Source organism: Ahaetulla prasina, chromosome 5 (genome assembly GCF_028640845.1).
Source record: "Ahaetulla prasina isolate Xishuangbanna chromosome 5, ASM2864084v1, whole genome shotgun sequence".
In the NCBI taxonomy this organism is placed as follows: domain Eukaryota; kingdom Metazoa; phylum Chordata; class Lepidosauria; order Squamata; family Colubridae; genus Ahaetulla; species Ahaetulla prasina.
The window spans coordinates 76,610,181-76,635,079 of NC_080543.1; the positions used below are offsets into that span (position 1 = coordinate 76,610,181).

The following is a 24,899-nucleotide window of genomic DNA, read 5'->3' on the forward strand; positions in this document are numbered from 1 at the left end:
TATACATTTCCTTACATGCCGGTTGCATCAGCCAAGTCCGGGGTCCTTCTTCAGCAGCCCACCATATTGCCTGACCCAACCTCGAATTCTTTCCAAGCTACTCCTTGGAGAAAGCAAGGCGGCAAGATGTAACTCTGTTCCTAGATATTTTCTAGGATCGTCTGGGAATAAGCTGCGTGCCCCTGAAATTACTGGGTTCTGTTGGGAAAGGTCAGGCAGACTCGACGGACTTCTAAGTTCCTTTCAGGCAAAATGGCGGGGACTGAAGCGGGAGTGACGCTGGGGCAGCCGCATCTTTCCCGGCAAGAATTGACTACTTTGGTAAGAAGGGAATTCGGAGTGGGGAGGATGCGTCATCTGAGGGGTGCAGTATTCCAACGGTTGCCCTACGCTATTTTTTGCCCGGTGCTCGAAGGCTGGGTGAGGGTCGGAGTTCAGAAAATCTGCCTTGCCTTGCTTGTCTTCTGCCTTTTTGTTCCTATCAAAGGGTAATTAGAATGGGAAGGAAAAGCTTTATGACGGTGGAAAAGAAATCTCCCAAATGTTCTCACGCTTTTTCCCCCCTACATACAACGTTACTTCATTTAGTACGAAAGTACAAAGCCATAATGCCAGGAAGTGACACCCTACCCTTACAAGCTGGTTCCAGCGAAAGAAACGTGATCTCTATCAATAACTGAATTCCGACGTTATATGGTTTTGTTCAGAGAGAATATTTTCCTCTCTTTCTGCTTCATTCTGTAGCGCAATCAATACAGGGTAAAACAGAGAGAAGCTGAGTTCCCATTGTATACTGTACAGTACTAGACTAAGCTTTAGTTATGCTCTGTCAGGTTTGCATAAAAAGTCACACAATACTATAAAGTTAGAATGGTAGTACATTCCCAACCCACACCTGGTTTTAAGTATACCGGTAGTAGCTGCGATCTTCAGTGCTACTAATGATAATTATCAAAAATTGTCAGCGTGGTTTTCATTACATTTTGGAAATAAGTTTACTTAGCATTTGACAATAAATTGGGTAAAAGTGTTACTTTGAGTAAGGATTACCCATTACCCATTGCAACAAGCACATTTAAATTGTGTACTAAAATATATTCAAACATCTATAATATTCCTATTATGATGAAATTGAATAAAATTTGCAATGATAATTTGTTGAAATGACATAAAACTCATTCAGTGATATTTTATTTTGATTTATTAAATTTATATGCAGCCCATCTCACTATTAGCGACTCTAGGCTGCCTATAAATTTAATAAATTAGTATTTTTATAATATGGATAGCCCTCAATTTAAGTCCATTAACTCACTTTTGAAGTTACTATGGTGCGGAAAGAAGGAGTCAGTTTGATCAGTTGTCAAAGTCTAATAATACTTTCTGATAAGCGGTTTGGGGTAATGAAAGAACAGCTTTGGAAAGCATTGTTAAAACCAAACCAGCTTCATTGTGATAGGGTTTCATACTGTAACTAGTCAGATTTTATTTGTAGATAATTGAACAAGTTGATTGGTTTTACGTAAATTGAATAGAATAGAATAGAACAGAATAGAATTTTTATTGGCCAAGTGTGATTGGACACACAAGGAATTTGTCTTGGTGCATATGCTCTCAGTGTACATAAAAGAAAAGATACGTTCATCAAGGTACAACCTTTACAACACAATTGATGGTCAATATATCAATATAAATCACAAGGATTGCCAGCAAAAAGTTATAGTCATACAGTCATAAGTGGAAAGAGATTGGTGATGGGAACTATGAGACGATTAATAGTAGTGCAGATTCAGTAAATAGTCTGACAGTGTTGAGGGAATTATTTGTTTAGCAGAGTGATGGCCTTCGGGAAAAAACTGTTCTTGTGTCTAGTTGTTCTGGTGTGCAGTGCTCTATAGCGTCGTTTTGAGGGTAGGAGTTAAAACAGTTTATGTCCAGGATGCAAGGGATCTGCAAATATTTTCACGGCCCTCTTCTTGATTCGTGCAGTATACAGGTCCTCAATGGAAGGCAGGTTGGTAGCAATTATTTTTTCTGCAGTTCTAATTATCCTCTGAAGTCTGTGTTTTTCTTGTTGGGTTGCAGAACCGAACCAGACAGTTATAGAGGTGCAAATGACAGACTCAATAATTCCTCTATAGAACTGGATCAGCAGCTCCTTGGGCAGTTTGAGCTTACTGAGTTGTCGCAGAAAGAACATTCTTTGTTGTCCTTTTTTAATGATGTTTTTGATGTTAGCTGTCCATTTGAGATCTTGCGATATGATAGAAATTTAGAAATTTGAAGGTTTCTACTGTTGATACTGTGTTGTCAAGTATTGTGAGAGGTGGAAGCATGGAAGGGTTTCTCCTAAAGTCTACCACCATTTCTACGGTTTTGAGTGTGTTCAGTTCCAGATTGTTTTGGTTGCACCACAAGGCTAGTTGTTCGACCTCTTGTCTATATGTGGATTCGTCATTGTCTCGAATGAGACCAATCACTGTTATGTTATCTGCGAACTTCAGTAGCTTAACAGATGGATCATTGGAGATGCAGTCATTGGTATACAGAGAGAAGAGAAGTGGGGAGAGCACACAGCCTTGGGGGGCCCCTGTGCTAATTGTACAGGTATTTGATGTGATCTTGCTTAGCTTCACCTGCTGCTTCCTGTTTGTTAGGAAGCTTGTGATCCACTTACAAGTCTGTTCCGGTACCTGTAGCTGGTTTAGCTTAGTTAGAAGAATGTCTGGAATGATGGTATTGAATGCTGAACTAAAGTCTACAAAAAGGACCCTTGCATAGGTCTTTGGAGACTCAAGATGTTGTAGGATGTAGTGCAGAGCCATATTAACAGCATCATCTGTTGATCTATTTGCTCGGTATGCAAATTGCAAGGGGTCTAACAGCGGATCCGTGATGGTTTTCAGGTAGGAAAGCACTAGCCTTTCAAAGGTTTTCATGACTACAGATGTTAAAGCAACTGGTCTGTAGTCATTCAGTTCCTTGATGGTGGGCTTCTTCGGCACTGGGATGATGGTAGAGCGTTTGAAGCAAGAAGGAACATAACACATCTCTAGTGATTTATTGAAAATATGGGTGAAGATGGGGGCCAATTGGTCAGCACAGACTTTTAAGCAAGAAGGAGTTATCTTGTCTGGGCCTGGAGCTTTTCCTGGCTTTTGTCTGTGAAATAGGTCCTGCACTTCCTTTTCTGTGATCACTAGGGGTTGTGAACCCAATGAAATGGGGTCAGTTGTAGGAGGCTTGGCTGTTGTTGGTGTGTCTGAGATGGGGGTTGTGGAGATAGGTGGCTGTAGTTGAACCAGATACTATAAGCTACAAGCATTAGGTTTATATGCTAAATGAAACACTTTATCATAAAGCATGGTGTAAGGAATGTCTCTTAATCTGTGAAATAATAAAACATGGTGTAAGGAATTGCCTCTTAATCACTTGCAAGAGCGTTGCCATCTTTAAAAGAGAAGTAAGCTGTCATTGGTCTTGTTGAAAAAGTAAAACAAGCTGTGGCTTTCATTGCAAAGTGTGATTTTGATATTTTTTTTAGATATTTGTGACATATAAAATTGTTTGGAATCCTTACACAGAGAGACTATTCTACCCAGTTACACTGCATGTTTGGCAGTGTGATGTATTTGTTATTTGCAACTGTGGTTGTGATCTTATGATAAATAAGTAAACTTTTTTCGCTCACTTTTCCTCCTTGAAAAATAGTACTATGTTAATTTTACATAAGGAATTTGTTAGGATAAATATAAAGAAACACACTAGCTCTTTGTTTTTTCCAAAAACTATATAATTTAATTAATTCATTTTTAAACATACATAAAATAGTGTAAAATAAAAACAATTTACAGTATGGAACAACAAAAGCAAAGAAAAACTTTACATAAGAAAATAATATGTAGAAGACGCAAACTGTAATTAAAATTATATCCCAACTAATTTTGTAAATCTTTAAAATAAAAACTTAACATTAAAAGCTTTTAATGTTGACCAAGCCTGTTCAAAAGGGTTTCCAAAGGGAGAGATAGGACATTTTCCTGATTAACCACATACAGTTTTCTCAAAAGTTGCTAACAACTCTGAAATTCCTTTCTTTATATCTTGAATTATAATATTTTTCCATCTTCTAAGGATATTTCTTTTGTTATTATTAGAGCACAAAATCCATCTTTGTTCTGAACATATTACACTCCAAAAAGTTGGCATGTATTTGGTATATGTTTTATGACATGAACAGCATAATTTTTATAACTACTTTTTAAACATTATTTCAAACCACATTTTAAAAAATTTCATCATTCTAAAAACAGTGGAGGGAAAAGTGGTGTATTAGAATTAAGTTTTATTTCGTTGCAAAATAATCTTAAATTTATGTGTAGAATTCTTAGTAGAGCAAGTATCTAAAGTACAATTTTACTTAAATAGTAAAACCTGGGCTTGGGAGTTCTGCTTTTTTACATATGGAAACAACAAAAAATCCTTTATGCATTTTGGGATCTTTAATGCTCTGGAATTCACTAATAATCTGTTCTTTACAGGATGTTACGAAATTAACCCCTCTGTCACCAGAAGTCATCAGTAGACAAGCTACAATTAATATTGGTAAGAATATAACAAATTACAGCTAGAAGTTGCTGAGTGGTATTAATTACGTACTATTCACTGTGCAATACCTCAATAAGAGCTGTTAGAAAATACTATATGTTTTTACTCATTTGTTTATTTAAAGTTTAACCTAAAATGTGAGCCTGTAAGACATAAGTGCATGTACTGTAGCTCTGTATTGTTTAGTTCAGAGATGTCAGATTCACGTTGTCATGTGACATCACAACTTTTTTTCCCCTTCCACTAAAACGGGAATGGGCATGGCCAGTGAGTGATGCATCTGGCCCGCAGGCTGCGAGTTTGACACCCTGGTTTAGTTGGATCACAAATCATAATTCCACTGGTTGTTTTTAATCAGTTCTAATCTGAGTGATATAAGTATCTGTTAGTAGAGATTTTACAAATTTTTTTTTGAAACTTCTTTTTTCTAGGACAGGGGTCCTCAAACTTTTTAAACAAGGGGCCAACTCACAGTCCCTCATACTGTTGGGGGGCTCGACTGGCTGGGTGGGCGTGGCTAGGTGGTTAAGTGATTGGGTGGGCGTGGCCAATTTAGCAGTCCATTAAACAAAACCGTGTGTCCCTGAAAATAGGACACGTCCTGAAAATAAGGACAAGCCTGATATTTGGGGTGGGCCTAAATATATGCCCTCCCTTGAAAATAACCCCCCCCCTCTCTCACACACACACAGGTCTCTCACACCCCTCAACCCTCCCAAGGCAGCCACATCCCTGCAAACTCCTGCGCCCCGTCCCTTTTGCTGCCCGTGGCACCAACCGTAGACCTCGAGCTCCTGCGCCATAGTGGCAGCCCGCCCGCTCTCGGGCGCCATGTCCACATAGCTTGCGCTACCAAGTACCCGCCACAGCAGCCACAGCGCAAGCATCACTACCCTGGGGCTTTCTTGGCAGCGCAGCCACCGGCGACGGAGAGGCTTCCATGCATGGCAGACCGTTGCTGAGCCTGCCACGTCCCGCAGCTGGGCACGGGGATGGCTGAGGCGCTGCAGGTGTTGCTGCTGCTGCTGCCACCGCCACCGCCTGCGGAGGCTCAGAGGCTCCCTGCGGCCAAGCTCAGCGGGTGAGGAGCGTTGGTCGTGGCTAGGCTGGCCGAGCTCTGTCTGTCAGGCTGCCCTTGGTGTGGCTGCCTAGTATCTTGCTGCTAAGTGCCTGGAAACAGTAAACTGGACCTGCAATCGGAACGGAGACGAGCGGGGGGGGGGAAGGGGAGGCCTCTGGCGACTGTCACCGTAGAATGGGAAGCACACTCCCAGAGTGGCCACTACCCTGGCTGGGGTTTGGAAGCCGCAGAGGCAGAGTTTGGGAGGTGAGAAAGAAAGACTTCTGCTTTCTTTCTCTCCCCCAAACTCTGCCTCTGCGGCTTCCAAACCCCAGCCAGAGCAGTGACCGCTCTGGGAGTGTACTTCCCACTCTATGGTGACGGCTGGAGCTGGACCCGGCAGGGAGACCTGGCCCAGGCCATGGCTTGGATGCTGGTGGTGGGCACTGGCAGCATTAGCTACGAGCTCCTCAAGGACCTGGTGCTCACCAGCTTCGCCCACATCACCGTGGTGAGGCCTGGTAAGCATGCGAGCTGGGGGTGGGGACAGACACTCACGCGACTTGGTGCCTACACACACATCCCATAGGAGGGGAGGGGTTTGATGGTGGTGCGCAAAGGGAGCCTCTCTCCCGGACTCCCGGCTGTGAGTACACAGGCCACCCAAGGCCTCCTGCACCCCCGAAATAATAAGACCCCCGATAATAAGGCAAAGCCAAATATATTTAAAAGGAGATTAAGTGTATATAAACGTATTGCTGATAGTATTAAATCAGGCCATCAGTTTATGTTGCTCACTGAAATATTTTTCCATGAATGCATGTAATATAATAAGAGTAGTTTCAGAATTACTGGATTAGTATATTAAATGATATATCTTCTTTTTGTTCCTAATTGCAGTTCTCACATAAAATTCTGCTCTGCAAAATGTTTTATGTTAATATTGCTACAGCTAGACTTGAAGTACAATGAAGTCCAACAATGTTTCGTTGTTGTTAAATAATTTAATTTGGCTAATATCTTAGTTGCTATGGAAAGGCAATGTTTTGTATCATTCTACTTCTGTTGTCCATTATAATACAAGAAAAATGAGTTGAGTTTTTCATAAATACCTGGGGATACATTAATATATTCAATATTTAAATAGATGTTGGGGATTATAAAATTCATTCACTTAGAGAATTTTTATGAAATTAATAACAATTTTTGCTTTTAAAATCTAGGTACAATTGGCCATGTAGCTCATGGGAAATCAACAGTAGTAAAAGCCATTTCTGGAGTTCACACAGTCAGATTCAAAAATGAACTGGAAAGAAATATCACTATCAAGCTTGGCTATGCCAATGCTAAGGTTTGTCACTACTGTACATCTAACCAAATTATAAGTTTTTATTTGAATCATCATCTTTTTTTATCTAAACTCAGCTGATCGCTAATAAAGATTTACTGTCTTTCTCTGCAGATTTACAAGCTTGATGATCCAAATTGTTCCCGACCAGAATGTTACAGATCCTGCGGGAGTAGTACACCTGATGAATTCCCTACAGATATTCCTGGGACCAAAGGCAATTTTAAATTAGTCAGGTGACAAGTCTAGTTCAACATGTTTTGTTTTTTTATACATAAATTTTGTGTGAAATGATATGTAAGTAAGTAGGCATATTTAAACTTTGATTTCACTTGAAAACTTTTTTCCCCAAAACTTTTCCAAAACTTTTGCTGATTATGATAGACCCCTTCAAACTGAACACAAATATAATTTCAGAATGATTGTATCATATAGGAATCATGAGAAATATGAAATTAACATTTAATGATTATAACGTGTATAATCATATAATATTCCAACACACTCCATGAGTTCAATAGGACCAAAAATGTTTTGCTGCTGATTTTCATTTGTACTCATAGTCCAGTGCAGCCTTTTTGAATTTCAGTCTGTTATTAGTTGTTTATAGTGATTAGACATCGAATCAGTGTGTTGATAATCTTAACTGAACATTTCCATAAATTCTGTTATGTTTTGTCTATTTGTAATTATGTTACATATCTCAAGTCATTAATGTTTATATTTCAAACAAAACATATATTATAAAAATATATATATTTATATATTCCCTAGACAGAATTCAAATCTGTTTTATTTAAACTCATAAAATATGTTAATATATGGCACAGGGGAAAAAGGATATGTGTACATCACACACATGCACATACACACAAAACATACTTATAGTGCAATATGTTATTAAGAAAGTTAATTAAAATTTTAAGAAAAATTAAATCTGTGAGAAAGCTGTTCTCTATTAGAATCTTGTAGTCTCTCAAGATACATCCTTTTTCACATTTATTATAATATGTCAAAATTCATGTTTTTTTTACATTTCTACACCTAATTAATATAATACTTTTGTGAGGAAATATTATTTATGGTTATTCTTTTTCCCCCTTTCCTTATACTGTAGACATGTCTCTTTTGTGGATTGTCCTGGCCATGACATTTTGATGGCTACTATGTTGAATGGAGCAGCTGTCATGGATGCAGCTTTACTGTTAATAGGTAATTATTAGTGTAGGAGTTTGATATTGCAATATATCCATGACATTATTGTGGCTAAGGAATTTTACTGTTAATATTATGCTTGCAAGTTACATTATGTCATGTTATGCTGGAGAAGGCAACACTCTGGAGGGATGCATTCTTAAAAATATAGTGGAAAGTAGCTATTGGGACAAAGAGGGCAGGGAAATAAGTGGCCACCAGTAAAGAAAGCCAAGTAAGTCTCATTTCATCCTCATTATTCAAGTACTGCTTTGTAATCATCAAATGTATTGCCTGATTGAATTTAATAAGATTTTGAAGCAAGTTAATATATTATGTACTACTTTCTCTGCTGGAAAAATCGGTAGTTTCTACATCTCCTTTTCCATATAAACCTATGTTCCAATTAATTTGTCATTCCTGAACAAGAAAAGGCAAAGACAATGGTGTCAGCAGTATGCATTTAGATCATGGAGAGCTGCACATCTCATATTCCGTTCAAACACAGAGAAGTATAGACTTCTGGAGTCACATTCTGTGCCTGCTGATTATTGTTCTGCTCTCAATCTCCTGAAATAAGGATAGGGAGCTTCTCTTCTGCTGAGTTATAGAATAGACATAAAATTAGTGGCTGACATTAGCAGATACTAAAGTAGGCTTCCTGCTATCTCTGCTTCAAAAAGAAAGTGAAATTCACAACAATGTGAGATAGATTGAAATCCTGTGCCAGATCTCTTTCTAGATACTGCACTGACTAGTTTATAGTGAATGTATTCAGTCAATCTCACATCCAATACATTTTTTCTCTTTTTTGTCACATATGCACACAGGTATATTAGCATTGAAACATAGGGGTTTACAGAAGTAAGGTTGTGTTAGTGTTCATATTGCTATAAGGATACTAGTACATTTCCTGGATTACATAAACAATTAGACACACAAACTTCACATCCTTGTAAACATGGTTTCATTAATTATAATATTTATTGTAACACAAACTATATTTACTCATTATACAAAATTTACATATACAGTTTCAAGTGTTCTAATTATTCCTAATTATAATTTACAGGAGGATTAGTATCCTGTATTTTAACCTCTATATTCTGTTGTAAACATTGTTTTTCTGTTCTTCCAGCTGGCAATGAATCATGTCCTCAACCACAGACCTCAGAACACTTAGCTGCTATTGAAATTATGAAACTGAAACACATTCTGATTCTACAGAATAAAATTGATTTGGTCAAAGAGAGCCAAGCCAAAGAACAGTATGAACAAATTCTAGCATTTGTGCAAGGTGAGTTTCCAGGTCAAAATCAAGAAGTGTCTCATTTACTACAAGCCAACTTTTTGTCTTGCCTCACAAACAGCTAATTTTCACAGTTATTGCCATATCAAATTTGTCAAACAAATTTTGCAAATTTATTAGCTAATTTTAGTAAATTTATCCAAGATCAGAACTCCAAAGCAAGGAAGCAAAAAGTGACTAAAGGTTAAATGGGGAAATCTAGTAAAGGAACCAAGTCAAACTCCAAGAAATTCTTCATAGCAAAGACCTTGACAAAGTGAGAGTCAAACCAGACCCCCATATATCAAGAGTGTACTAAAAATTTAGACTTGCCAAAATTGTTCCTTAAAAGATCTTAGTCCAGAACAGGGGTGACAAACTCAATTTCGTGGAGGGCCACATCAGTGCTGTGGTCAAACTTGGGGGGTTGGGCATGCGTGGCCGACTGGTGGGTCTGGGCATGGCCAGCTTGACGCTACTCACTGGGTATGGTTGACTGGGTGGGCATGGCCAGCTTGATGCCACTCCCCAAACTGCTGATATGTTTCCTCTTCGCATTGGGTAGACCGGGCCAAAGCCACACTGACCCAATGTTTCCTCTTCACATTGGGTAGACCCAGCCTAAGCCATGTTGGCCCAATGTTTCCTCTTCGCATTGCGTAGACTGGGCCAAAGTGACGCTTACATTTTCCAGGATGGCCCTGCGGGCCAGATGCCGCTCACAGGCCCTGGTCTAGAAGAATAGATAATGGGTTCAGCAAGAGGTTCTTTTTCACAGTTACATATTTTTATTTATTAAATAAATGTTACTTGATAGTCACATAGGTGACTGCAGTTTACAAAATGATGTAATGGAATGTGTAGATAATATTGGGAAACGAGGGGCAGAGATGCTGCCTAGGAAATAATGAGATAAGTATTAGGAAACTGGACTTACTTAGTTTTTTCTTTGAAAACATTTCACTTTTCCTCCAAAAAGCTTCTTCAATTTTAAATGAAGAAATTAGAACTGAAGAAGCTTCCTGGATGAGAAGCAAAACGTTTTCAAAGGAAAAAACCCAAGCAAATCCAGTTGCCTTTTAGAAAAAGCACTTTTGGGACAACCATTATCCGTATGATTGAGCATCTCCATAGACAATCAGATGAGAGATGGAGGAGTCTCCAGTGGCTGGAGATAAAGAAATTTAGGATTAGTCCTAATTGATCAGATGTTTTAAAATAGACAAGAGAAAATTTGTACCTTCAGTCATGCAAGATTCTGTTAATGTTACCTTACACTAAAGTAGAATTGCTAATTTAATTGTGCTTCTTGTCTGGTTTATCTGGGAACGTTGTCATAAAAAACAGTTTGTAGTACTTCTGGCAGTTTGGTTGAGCATTAACTCTGTTATCCAGTTCATTTTCAGTAGAACATTTAAACATTGAGCCAACAAATACATGAAGAATAGAGACAGGCAATTCAATTTGATTTGCAACAGTACTGTCTGTGTAGAATTTGTAACTAGTGTTGGTACATATTATAATTATACCCGTCTGAAATTTTTAAAGATTTTCTATTTATAATAGCCTATATCTGTTAAAAGTAGAATATTTATCCAGTTGATTTCAAGTCACTGTAGAGTGTTTATGTCAAAGAAAGCATTGTATGTTGTTGCTGTCTTTTACTTATCTGTTCTCAAGCAAAATTATAGACTCAGATTTTGCACTAAATGCGCTTTCATTCTAATAACAAACAAGAGTAAAGAACATAAATCTATCTGACAGTCTATTTGTTTCTTGATCTTTTCTTAGATTTTTTTAATTGCAAGGGATTATCAAACATTGGTACAAAAAAGATGAGTTTTTATCCTTTTAATCCTTGTCAGGCCAGGTTTGTTTGTTTGTTTGTTTGTTTGTTTGTTTGTTTCTTATATAAAGCTTTTTAATTTAATTTGGGAAGTAGAGGAATATACAATTATTTCCTAGCAGAAAGTAATCCTGAAAATGTCTAGTTACTTTTAGTCAAAGAGAAGCCAGAAATGATTAGAAAATCATCTTGCTGATTACTCAGAGGAGGAATTTGGAGAATGATGGCTAATTGTAACTATTACTTCAGATTGAAGACCAGTAGATGAACTGAAAATAAATTGATGCTTCAACTGAAGGAAGCATTTTTTTACTACAAATTCTTAACTGTGGCATGAAGAACTCTTTGAAGCATAAATATCAAATCACTTTGGACCCTGAATCTTTGCCATTCATCCTCAAACATTAATTTTTGAGGAAACCGAAAATTATGATTATTTCTTCCAAACCAACTTTTCTTTAGCAAACCATTTGTTAGTGAACCTGTATGGTTTCTTTTTTTCTTGTCCAGAAACAGATATATTCTGTAGATCAGGGGTGTCAAACTCAATTTCATTGAGGGCCGCATCAGGGTTGTGTTTCACCTCGGAGGGCCAGGGGCATGGCCAGGGTAGGCTTGGCTGGGAGTGTGGCCAGGGTGGGCATGATAGCACTCAGCCTCCTGCAGCACTCTGCCAGCCAAAATGGGGTACAGGGGTTAATTACAAAATGTGGGCTTTGCTTTGTGACATCCAGATCCAGCAAGCAAGGGGTGTGACCTGCATAGAAAATACACTTTTGTTTGGTTATGAAGAATATTTTAATTGGGTTTTTTAATATTTTTTAACTTCTTAATTTAAATTTTAATAATCAGCCTTTAAAATTTGCTCTTTTTAATTGTTGTTTTAAATTGTATACATTCTTGTTTTATTTTGGCTGTACACCGCCCTGAGTCCTTCGGGAGAAGGGCGGTATAAAAATTTAATAAATAAATAAATAAATAAATATCCCCAAACTCAGATGTAGACTAAATGTAGACTGTCTTTTAGCTACACACCTTCCCAGCAAATAGCAAATTTTGAAGCTTCAGGTAAAGAAGATTCATTTTAGGATGAGTAACTACAGTTTGCATGTTGGAGGTTCCTAAAGGAATGCTGGGAAACACTGTATTTTAAAGAACATTTGAGGGTGGGGTGCAGAATAATCTTTCTCTGCCTGAGGCTGTAGAGACCCAGTACCAATCAGTTGTGAAGCAACTGATCAACACTGACAGAGTTGTATAGTATATGAAAATAAGAGCAAACTCCACTCCCTACTAGTACTGAGGATGTTACCTAGTTTGGTAATGAAACATCTGCAAGAAAACCATCAAGGTCAGAGAGCACCAAGGACCCCACAGTTCAACCCTGAGCTACAAATATTCTCTTTTATCAATAAACACTTTTTGATTACTCAGAGCCTGCCTTATATGAGATGGTTCCCAGTGATTTCATTCTAAATTTTGATATGATTTCTGTAAATAAGAAATGTAGAATTATAATGGCTGAGTCTTTGATCCTTCATACATCAAAAACATTCAAACTAAGGGATAAACAAATAAAAAACAGATTTGAAAAAAGAAAAGGCTCAGGAAAGAAAAAGAGTGAAAGTGTAAGAAAAAAAGAAGGAAAACCAAAAAAGAATGACTTCCAACTTTCTTTGGTACAGATATAAATGAAAAATATATCAAACTCTTACTCTAAGATTAACATTTGTCTACATTATTTCCATAATCCCATATCTAATAATCAAAGCACAGATCAACTTTTAATTTCAGTTTCTCACAAAAAGTCAGTAATGGTTTATATCGCTTTAATTAATATTTGTTAAGGAAACCACAACTGATTTATTTAATTCCACCAAACCCTAAATAAAACAGGAATGGAAAATCCTAAACTCTAGTATAGACCCATGCTTCTCAACTTTGGCAACTTTTAAAGTGAATGATTTCAATTCTCAGAATTCCCCAGGCAGCATGAAGTTCGTCCATCTTAAACTTGCCAAGACTGAAAAACACTGACTTACAGATAGGGATTTTTCCATTCCTCTTTTACTGGTTGTTATGAGCAATCATAATGCATCCCAGAGCAACCAGAATTCCCCACTAACCTGCTTTCCAGCTCCATTTTTCCTGCGTGCATGGCAATAAAAGAAGATCATTTGACTACCAGTTTAGAAAAAAATACAATCAGACCTTCCAACTTCTTGGGGGGGGAAAGATCTTGCGAAATTAGAAGGTCTGACTGAACTTTTTTTTTTTACTGGTAGTCACATGGTCTTTTGTTGCCCTGCATGCCAGAGAATGGAGCTGGAAAGCAGGTTAGTGAGAGAATTGTGTTTGCTGCAGGATTTTGCAGAAGGCCGTTTAGGCCAAAAACGGGCCACGGGGGCCTGCACACATCCCTTTTTCGCTAGCAGAGGCATTGCGAGTTGGTTCTTTGCTATTCCCAGGCTGGCCCTGTGGGCCAGATCTAAGCACCCCACGGGCCGGATCCAGTCCGCGGGCCTTGAGTTTCATACCTCTGCTGTAGATTATAAAGCAAAAAATGTATTTGTGCTGGAATTTCCAATATTTTAATCATAATAGAGCATTACAAGTATTATAATACATGACTGTTCATTGAAATAGGTACAGTTGCAGAAGGAGCTCCAATTATTCCAATCTCGGCACAGCTAAAATACAACATTGAAGTTGTTTGTGAATACATTGTAAAGAAAATTCCAGTGCCTTTAAGGGACTTCACATCAGAACCAAGGCTTATTGGTATGTCTATTTGTAGAAAGTACACTGACACAGGAATTTGGTTAATGATGTGATAATATATATTTACTGTAGTCATTGGTACTATTGTTAACATAGCATCTTTGCTACATAGACCTTATAGGAAACATTTTGATATGACAAATTTAGCTTAAATTCAACAGTGCTATATATATCATTAATTCTAAGTGAAAGTGATATATTGTGTGATCCAGCAGAACACATATTTAGATGAATTGGAACACATTAAAATAGTGTGTATTTATGTAACATATTTTATAACTTCATAATGACGTAAATTTCCGTGCCCTCTTAATGGAGTGATGGTAAGCATAGTCATAAGAAATTAAATCACATTGATTTCATAGGGCCAATATTTATTGATTTGAAGACTGCAACATTTAACAGGTATAAGTGGAGCTCATTATTTTGTATGGATAATATACTTTTTTTGGTCAAATCAAGTATAGTTTGTCTCATATTCATGAGGTCCTTATTCAAGAAAACTGAATAGATGGCTCCCATAAACTGATTTTGAAATTTCACTTGGTAAATTATCATGTCTTGAAAGTTTCTGTTCAAAATAAATAAATCTAATACTGTTTTGTGCTCCTAGAATTAGTAACTTTTTGAATTGAACCTTGTCAGATATATTTTCATAAATGGGTAAAATGTCTAGAAGAAATTTATTTCTAGACATGCAATGTTTGTTTCAAGGGTTTGTGATAACATCACATCTACCACATGAAGGTCGATCAAGAAACTGATTTGAGGAAGCAATCACATATATTTTTAGTACCATGAGGACCCAGATTGTGCGGGGCTCTTTAAAATGCTCAGTAAAGCACTGTGAAGTGGTATATGTCTAAGTGCTATTGCTAGTGCTAACTTCCAGAAAGAATATGGAGCTAACAATATACACCAAATCAGTGGCTTAATAAAGTATTAGATCCAGAGTGTGACTAATCGATAAATATATTATGGTGTTAAAATGTTTAAAAAATTTTGCAACCTAAACTTAATGGAATATTCTTTTCAGTTATTAGATCTTTCGATGTTAATAAGCCTGGATGTGAAGTTGATGACTTGAAGGGAGGTGTAGCTGGTGGTAGCATTCTCAAAGGTGTATTAAAGGTAATTTTTCTTTCCAATGCTGATTAACAGACTTAACATTTTATGTTAATGATAGAATTATATGAATTCTTCCTCCTATTCCTTCTACATATGTGGGAGTTGAGGGATTCTCCAGAACTTGTTTGGTGAACATGATGGCTAGGAGATTAAAACTAAATCCTATTGGATGAATCAAAGTCCATAAATTTAGATAAAATACTAGTATAAATTGATATTTATGACAGTAACTGTCCTGTCCTGTCCGTGTGTGTGTGTGCACGCGCGCGCATGCGCAAGTAATTATGTTCTCTTTACTAAATGAGGATTGCAAACAAAGGCACTTGCAGTATAGAGACAAGTTCCCACTCCTGTTCCTCTCAAGTTCAACATGTGTGGCTTAGAAGTGTTCCAAATCAAAGCAGCATGCAAGAAAGTAATGAAGCTAAGTCCAAGGATCAAAGCTTGTGGTTGGCATGTCCAGGCTCAGGGTTGTAAAGTTTTGCAAATCAAGCCATAGGGAATGGGACTTAACAGGCAGTAATTCAAAAAGTTTTACAGAAAATTTTTCACCCCCCTTTCCCCCCACCTCCCCTCCCCCCTCCCTTCACAACCCCCCTCCCCCCCCAACTTCCCGGAACGAGCACAAGGTATAGTTAAAAATAAAACAAACATATGCTAAAAAAATTTCGTCCCAACTTAATTATACCCCTACAATCATCAATTCCTAACTTCCCCCGAAAACAATCAAAAATAATATATCATAATCATTCAAAGGCAGTCTGATAACTCTTAGTCTGATATCTACTTTGAATATAGTCAATCCATTTTTTCCATTCCTTTAAGTATCTTTCTTGCGTATTGTCTTTCAAAAAGGCTGATATCTTCGCCATCTCAGCCAAATTGGCAACTTTCAATATCCATTCTTCTATTGTAGGTACATCTTTTTTCTTCCAATACTGTCCTATTAGTAATCTTGCTGCTGTTATTAGATTTAAAATCAATTTAGTCTCAATTACTGTACAGTCCGTAATAATTCCCAACAGAAAAATTATGCAGGAACTTTATCTTCTTTTTCAAAACATTTTGTAAAATCCACCAAATTTTTATCCAAAAGGCCTTTATATCCTTACAAGTCCACCAAATATGAAAATATGTAGCGTCATCACAATTACATCTCCAACATTTTGCTTGCATATCTGGGTACATACACGATAATTTCTTAGGATCTAAGTGCCATCTATAAAACATTTTATAAAAATTTTCCCTCAGATTCTGTGCCTGCGTGAATTTAACATTTCTAACCCAAATTTTTTCCCAAGTTTCTAATAATATTGGCTCCTGAAAATTTTGTGCCCACTTTATCATACAGTCCTTTACCAAGTCCCTTTCAGAATCTATTTCAAGTAACACATTATACAATCTCTTTATATGTTCCTGAGACTGATTTAATATGTGTTTCTTGTAAGCAAATCACATCATTTCTAAATTGTTTCAAATAATGAAATATTTTTCTTCTCTTCTGAGCTGAATTCACATTCCAGGTCAAAATTTTATTTGCCATTACTGGCCTGCTGAAACTTTTGAGCGATCAGCTGAAGATCGTCCTCCCGTATCTTCGGCCTTGCTCCTCCCACCGCTTCTGTAGCAGAATCCTGAACTTTACTTTGAGTTTGTTGCTCCTTTTCTTTACGCTTAAGGGCTCCCCTCGTCAGTCTTTGTTCTTGTGGTTGTTCCTCAGATGATAACATCACTGGGATCACGTCCGCTTCCACACCCATTTGAGTCTCTTGAATTCTTTTTTCTATTATTTCTATTTCAAGTTTCAGCACTGTAGAAAGAAAATCTTTGGCCTTAAGCACTGTATCAATACGATATCTCCTTCCTTGATAATACACTGTCAAACCAACTGGAACCTCCCATCTAAATTGAATCTGGTATTTCTTAAGTTCTTGTGTAAAAAATGTAAAGTCCTTTCTATCCCTTAACATCTTGGGAGGAATCTCTTTCAAAACCTTCAGCTCCTGTTCTCCTATTTTCAAATTTTTCTGAAATGCAACTTGCAAAATTTGATTTCTCACTGTTCTTTTCAAAAAATAAACCACAATGTCTCTAGGAAGTTTCTTCTGCCTAGCAATCCAGGAATTAACTCTATAAATTTTGTCAATTTGATAAGCAACCTCTTGTGGATCAAGTTCAATAAGTTCAGCCAGAGCTTCTGATAAAAATTTTTTTAGATCTTCCCCTTTCTCCTCATGCAAGCCCCTAATTCTCAGAGCTCCTTCCATCATTCTATACTGCATCACCACCACTTGATCTTCATTTTTGTCCAATTTGATTTGCATTCCCCCCATTCTATTTTCTATTTGCTGATTTGACTGAGCAATTTCTTGCATCTCCTCCTCTACCACCTCCAGTCTTTTTGCCAAACCTTGGAAAGCCATCAAAATATCTTCTCTTATTTTTTTATTATTCTCTTTTATTTCGTCTCTTATTTTCTCATTATTATCCATTATCTCCTTAAACCTTTCTTCAAACACTTTCCCTTGCTCTTTAATCAAATCTTCTAAAGCTGGTTTTTTTTAAATTTATTTATTTTACATTTATACCCCGCCCTTCTCCGAAGACTCAGGGCGGCTTACACTATGTTAAGCAATAGACTTCATCCTATTTGTATATTATATACAAAGTCAACTTATTGCCCCCAACAATCTGGGTCCTCATTTTACCTACCTTATAAAGGATGGAAGGCTGAGTCAACCTTGGGCCTGGTGGGACTTGAACCTGCAATAATTGCAGGCAGCTGTTGTTAATAACAGGCTGTTGTTAATAACAGGCTGTTTAGCAGCCTGCGCCACTCAAGGACCAAGACTCAAGGTTCAGAACCCCTTCTACCCCCAGTCTTAGGTGGTTTAGTAGCCATTTCAGTTTTTAAAATTCACAAAATATAAGTCTAGAAACTTCTCTTTTCCCCTTTAAATATAGGAGAGCTCACTTCATTAGAATCCACACATAACGTTTCTTAGCTTCTTAGTTACACAGCCTGTTTACAATTCCATTCTTCACTTTCACTTCCTTTCAGGCGCCATCTTAAACAGTCAGTTAAAACAAAGAGGAAAAAAAAAGTTTCTCTTTTTAAAAGGGTAGAAGTCAGGAAATCAAAAATACTTGCAATCCAGTAGTTGTTCACTCGTGCTTATTCCGTCTGCTTATAGAAATCCACAAAGTTAAGACAATTAGCAGAGATGGACACTTTCTTCTTTTCCTGCTTTTGCAGGAGCGCACTGAAGGTCGGAGCTTGGCAGGGTTATTTATGGGACTCGACCCTCAGGGCTCTGCTTAATAAAAAACAAAGCCCCTGGGGAGGTCTACCACTCCCCGGCAGCTCTTATCTCTCCCTTTCATCCAGGGAGGGAAATTAAAGCCGGCTTTTTCCTGGCTTTTACGATGTTCAGTACAGAGCGCCTTAATTAGACACTCAGCGAAGAAGGTGGCGCCACCGGAAGTCCTCAACAGGCAGTTTTCAATAGAGAGTTCTATCACCTGTTCTACACTCTTTGCAGCCCACCAAACAGTTGTATTGGGAGGGAGTGGTAATTCCACATCCCCCATTTTCAGAAAGCTAAGTCAGCTGCAACTGCTGTGTGCTGTTTTCCCTTACCTCTTTTGGCTAATTCATATGGCAGTCCATTTGGTGGTGCTGGAGCTGTCTGTATGAACTCTGAAACGGCAAGCCTCTGGTGAGCCATCTCGGGGTTGCTATTCAGGGAGGGGAGGCTGCAGGGGCATGACTGGGAGCCGCCCTGATCAGCTGGAAAGTGGCAAATGGAGCAACCATGCTGATCAACTGGGAGGCTGCAAATGGAGCAGCCACACTGATCAGCTGGGAGATGGATGGTGAATGGATCAGCTAGGCATCGGAGCTGATCGGCTGGGAAGTGAAGCACCAACTAGCTGCAGCATGGAGAGCAGGCCAACAACTGAGTGTCAGCCTAGATGCATCTGAAGGTTCCAGGCTGTTTGCGACGTCCAGAAGCCAAGGGGGTGGGGTAGGCGCACGCAAGGGGATGTAAGACATGGCGGAAATGCCATGGGTAATGCTGACTTTGTTTGTATGTTACTCAGTGCCAGGTTTCCAAGCCTTCTAGGATAAAACACTTCAAACAAAAACTGTGTTGCTTGTAGATTCTTAATACTGGATACACAGAATGTGACAGTCTGCTTATCATCAGTCAGCATTTCTGAAGCTGACTTTGGTGCTGGTTGCTCATCATTAGTCCCCTCCTGTGAATCCGAGAATGGAATTAGCCCAAGAATGGAATCAATGACATTGTTTCAAGGTCTTTGTTGTGATCTATGGAATGCTTGGTGTTGTTCTGATCTAGGCTTCCTGAGACAGTAAAAAGCACACGATTTGTCCCAAAAACCCTCCTTTTATTTCAACGGCTGTGAATTATTGTTCATTCATAGCCCGCAATGAGTCACAAAGGGTTGGTAAAGAGTCTGACAGAGGTCTGCCACAGTCCTTCGAGATAACGCTGATAAGCATCCGCCTTTATCTCCCTTGACACACTGCCAAAGACCTAATTGGGAATTAGCTTTCCAAGGTCACATGGAGCACGGAGTCAAAATGGAGCTTCAGAATTTAAACTGACTAGCATGAACAAAGTTCCTTTCTGCAAAGGCTCATGTGCCTTTGCTCCTCTTTTAAATCTTAATGGGAGAGGCCAATCATCTCCAAGCCCAACTCCAAGTTGTCCCTTTTGTTTTAACTGTTCTTGCCTTCTGAAAGCTCTGCGCATGCGTGCACTGGGAACAGGCTTCCCCATTCCTCTGCCTTGCTGATGTCCGAATCTGGAAGCTCCAGAGGCAGCACATAACTCCCAGATGGTCCTGGCCCCCTCTCTGCCTCAAACACAGAACCCTCATCCGAGCCTTCCCCAGACTCCAGGACTGGCCCATGTTCCTCCCCAACCTCCTCACTGTCCGACTCTGCTGCCAGCTCTGTAGGCCGCCGGCGGACCACAACAGGTGTTTGGAACAATGATCTCCATGCCATACTCTCCATTATTTAAGGTATCTCCCGGGGTGAAATGCTACCTGTTTGCTCCGTTTCAGGTGAACCAGTAGTGATAAATCAGCTGTGCCGCGCGATCATCAGAACCTTTTTAAAAAGTTTTTTAAAGGATTTTTACTACCGTTTCAGGCGAATAAGTAGTAAAAAGTAAAAAAAAAAAGTTGGCCATGCCCACCCAGTCACCTGACCCCACCACCACCACCAAGCCACGCCCACAGAACCGGTACAAAAAAATTTGCATTTCACCACTGGTATCTCCTTAATTTCTATGATTCTTATGTAAAATGATGATTGGTGAAAAACAAGCACTCCCATTGCTTCTGAAACTAATCATTAGTGTATCTGAACACATAGAGAAAACCAGTGTTCTACATAAACGTGTATAAACCATGGCTATAGTGAACTGACATAGAGAATTGGCTATAAAATCCATTACCAATGCACTATTTGCTTCCTTTCTTCTATCTTTTATTATTAGGTTGGCCAAGAACTTGAGGTGAGACCTGGCATTGTCTCAAAGGACAGTGAAGGAAAACTTATGTGCAAGCCTATTTTCTCCAAAATTGTATCTCTGTTTGCAGAACATAATGATTTACAATATGCTGCACCAGGAGGCCTTATTGGTATGTCTGTTTTACATTTATGTTTAAGAGAACATGGAAGATACCAAGATAAGACTGTTGCTATGAATATACAGTTTCAGGGACTTTTTTTGCAACAAGCTATAAACGTTTCTATACTTTCTAAAACCATTTTTAAAGTGGTAGTTATAGTATTATATGTGCATTATGTACATACTAACTCAAGCTAAAATTTAATACCTTTCAATTTCACTTAAGTTTCATTTATAGCAAAACACGTGATAGATAGAATGAAGATCTACCAACAATAGAGGAAACGTAAGGTGTTTTTTTTTAGTTCATTCACCAATGGCTTTTTTTTTTTAATTTACATTTATATCCCGCCCTTCTCCGAAGACTCAGGGCGGCTTACATTGTGTAAGGCAATAGTCTCATTCTATCTGTATATTTATATACAAAGTCAACTTATTGCCCCCCACAACAATCTGGGTCCTCATTTTACCTACCTTATAAAGAACGGAAGGCTGAGTCAACCTTGGGCCTGATGGGACTCGAGCCTGCAGCAATTGCAAGCAGCTGTGTTTAATAACAGGCTTCTTACAGCCTGAGCCACACCGCGGCTCTTGGATGAAGGGGAAAGGAAACTATATAACTCTTACAACACTCCAGTTTGTTTTGCTATGATTTAGGAGTCTATATTCTTGGTAGTGATGCTGTTTTACTGTCAGCTGTGTCCTTACTAGCTATCACTGTTTCCCCTGAGAATGTGTTTTGAATAACTTAGTGTCTTCCAAATCATCTAGAACTCAACAAGTTATAATATTGATTTATTAATACATTGATTAATATTGATTTATTAATACATATTTATATAGTATTACAAATAAAATTATAAAAGAGTGATAAAAGAAACTTTGGAACAGTGAAGCATACATTAGAATTATTAAACTATTCTTACAAGATCCAAGAAAAAGAAAAAAATCAATTGGAACGGCGAACTGATCAATTTCAATAAATAAATAAATACTTTAAATATTTTAAAATAAAAGCACTGAATAGTGTCTTGTGATTTAAAAGTAACTTAACAATTGAAAACCTGTTGCTTTTTAAAAATAAAAATATTTTGTTATTAGGTGTTGGTACCAAGATTGACCCAACTTTGTGCCGAGCTGATCGAATGGTAGGGCAAGTTTTAGGTGCAGTTGAAGCACTACCTGAAATATTCACAGAACTTGAAATTTCCTACTTCTTGTTGAGGCGATTACTGGGTGTCCGTACTGAAGGGGATAAGAAAGCTGCCAAGGTTAGTTAAATTATTTCTGGTGAATCTGAACATTCTGTAAATTTCTGTATTTTAAAAGGGATGCTTGCAAATTTAAAATGATACAAATTGCACTTGTCTTTAAAATTCCTTACTACTTGTAGGTGCAAAAATTATCTAAAAATGAAGTACTAATGGTAAACATAGGATCTCTTTCAACTGGAGGACGGGTCAGTGCAGTGAAAGCTGATCTGGGGAAAATAGTGCTAACTAATCCTGTATGCACTGAAGTTGGAGAAAAAATTGCCCTTAGTCGAAGGGTTGAAAAACACTGGCGGTAAGTTGATTTGAAATAAACATAATGTATCACTATAAATACATTTTAAGCTAAACACAAATTATTGGATGAATCTAGCAGAAAAAGCAGATAATATAAAGTTAGTATCTATTCTGCTGGGTATAATCCATGATACTTAATGCTAATTAATAACTTGTTGGACCTGACATAATGTTTCAAAGCACACTAAACACTGTTTTTCCATGCTGGTAAATCGATATTGCTTTCTAGTCTACCTAATAGTTTTCCATTTATACTGGCATCCTGCCATTCTATAAATATTGAAAATGTTTGTCGAGAGTTGCCTCAAACCACTAGATGGGTGGCAAATGTAATAATAGTAGTTAATAAAATAAATTCCTCCATAATTTTTTCAGATTACTTTTGTATTTTTGCAAACCTTTGTGTTCCCTGATGTTTCTTCTTATGCATTGGGCTTTTGAGCGCATAAGGCAAGCACTTACTTCAGAATTCAAAAAAATATAAGACAAGGGTTTTATTTTCGGGAAAATACGGTATATTGTATTTAAAGGATATTCTTTTATTCTAATTTATTTTTGATATTTCAAAGTTATTCTACTCTGCTTTTCTTGTTTCCAGTTTAATTGGATGGGGACAAATTAGAAGAGGAGTGACAATCAAGCCTACTGTGGATGATGATTGAAAGCAAAAAGCCAATTCTTCAGTTTGTAAAAAAAAATGACATGTGTTTCCATACAGTTGGAATGCATTTTTAGTGAGGAAGCTGTTGCACAGATAATGTCCGCATTGTATTGAAAATCAAATCTCTTAACTAAAAGTCTTGACAATATCTGCAATAAATTAAACAAATTAGCAAAGATGGATCAGTATTTTACAAAAACTAAATTTGTTTTGTGTTTATGTCAGTTTTTTAGAGACTGTGGGGCTGACTATTTGGATTTTAAACAATGTAACTCAAGACCCCATAATCTGATTTGGAATTTTGAAAATTGCTAATTTTTTCATTTAACTCTTATTGGTCGAGTAACAAAAAACTGAAATTTTTGTCAATGAAACAAACTTAAACAAATAAACTTTTCTTAGATGAATTTTCTTTCTTGTTGAATACCATACTTCAACCTTGCAGCAAATATGATTCCATATATTATGAACCCTGTTATATTTACAGCTAGATGGTGCCAAACCGCTGATCCTATTTATCTGTCAGTAAATGTTTTTTTAAAAAACTAAACCCCTCAAGAGAGAATTTTGAAATATAATTCTAATTACACAGCCAAAATAAAATATTTGCAACCACAGTGGACAGTATCCAAAAAGGGAACTAATTATTTTCTATTTTAATTTTTTGGAAAATGCTAAAATTATTGTATAGAAATGCCATATATCTGAATTGCAAATTGAGAAGTGAATAATGATTTATACAGTAGATCCGGTTTAATGTAATTATGATGCAATACCATATCAGTCATTCATGACATTTAGCTACTCAGTATCCTGTGGGATTGCTAATAGAACATGAATACTTATTTGAAATAGTTTAGCTGGAGTGATATTCATTTTGATGATTACAACTGATCCTAACCAAAGTAACTTTAAGCTTCTCCAATTTTCAATGTCCCTTCTCTTGCCATAGCTTAAATGTTATTCTTGATTGTTACCTGTCAGGTACAAACCCTGGCATTTGAAGTCAGCTATCTTGCCAACCATACTCTTGCAGCAGATTGAAAATCTTGTTTTTCTTAACTGTTTTATTGTCTTTCATGGTCCTATGGTAGTTAATATATTATCTGCATAATATTCAGCATATATTCCTCTCTTCAAATTCTTACATCATATCCATCTTTGGTATGGAATTAATAAGCACACTAATCTAACATGTATTATTGAGAACAGGTTGGACAACAGAGGGAATATAACCTTGTCAGTAATTTGCACACAGTGGTAGAAGTAACCAGCTGGGAGTCCTTCTAATTGGACTGTTAAACTGGTGTTACTGCTGGAATACTAATTACTTACTTGCATGGCAGTGACTCTACAAGCTCCTGATTGTCATCTCAGGATTGGGACTGAACTTCCAAAGTATCCTGGGAGGAAAGTCTGATGAAATTTGTGAATTTGTGACCTTCATGGCAACTATGATCCTTTTCAGGTAATCTGACCTGGGAGGATATAGATTGGCTTTTATTTCATTCCAGATGAATTGTGATCTAGAAATGAAATATATTAATTTACTAGCTGAATACCTGTGCTCCGCTACGAAACTATGTGATCGGGCTTGATAAATCTACACTTAGGAGTTTGAAAATTAATGGGTCGTTATGATAGGCCTCTTCTCTCCCTCAGGCTTGCCCCACAGAAGCCTCTCTTCTCCCCTTCTCTCCCTCAGGCTTGGCCCCATAAATCCTCTTCTCTCCCTCAGGCTTGGGCCC

The 24,899-nt window shown here is 37.7% G+C and overlaps 2 protein-coding genes across 5 annotated transcripts in view; one reads left to right on the forward strand and one right to left on the reverse strand.

The window, feature by feature from the left end:
- The window catches only part of KLHL15 (kelch like family member 15), a 159,011-nt gene that overhangs the window by 130,152 nt on the left and 3,960 nt on the right, over positions 1-24,899 (reverse strand). The window contains exon 1 of one of the 4 annotated variants that reach the window (XR_009155276.1): positions 16-128. The exons of 2 other annotated variants lie outside the window; for them this stretch is intronic. The gene's annotated coding sequence lies outside the window, so the exon portion shown is untranslated. Of the gene's footprint in view, positions 1-15; positions 152-24,899 lie in introns of those variants that run through there. One more of the 4 variants, XM_058184588.1, reaches the window with a different exon arrangement.
- Positions 29-23,558, forward strand: EIF2S3 (eukaryotic translation initiation factor 2 subunit gamma). Its single transcript, XM_058184595.1, has 12 exons — positions 29-321; positions 4,542-4,605; positions 6,892-7,019; positions 7,131-7,252; positions 8,134-8,228; positions 9,349-9,507; positions 13,991-14,125; positions 15,162-15,256; positions 20,788-20,932; positions 22,024-22,193; positions 22,316-22,488; positions 23,089-23,558. The coding sequence occupies exons 1-12, from the start codon at positions 253-255 to the stop codon at positions 23,150-23,152; spliced, it is 1,419 nt and encodes a 472-aa protein (XP_058040578.1). The 5' UTR covers positions 29-252; the 3' UTR covers positions 23,153-23,558.

Excerpts from the sequence above, each read along its gene's own strand:
- EIF2S3 (XM_058184595.1), top strand. The coding sequence starts at position 253 with ATGGCGGGGACTGAAGCGGGAGTGACGCTGGGGCAGCCGCATCTTTCC. Across the intron at positions 8,229-9,348 it reads TGCAGCTTTACTGTTAATAG|CTGGCAATGAATCATGTCCT; the intron begins GTAATTATTAGT and ends CTGTTCTTCCAG. Across the intron at positions 20,933-22,023 it reads TGCACCAGGAGGCCTTATTG|GTGTTGGTACCAAGATTGAC; the intron begins GTATGTCTGTTT and ends TTTTGTTATTAG.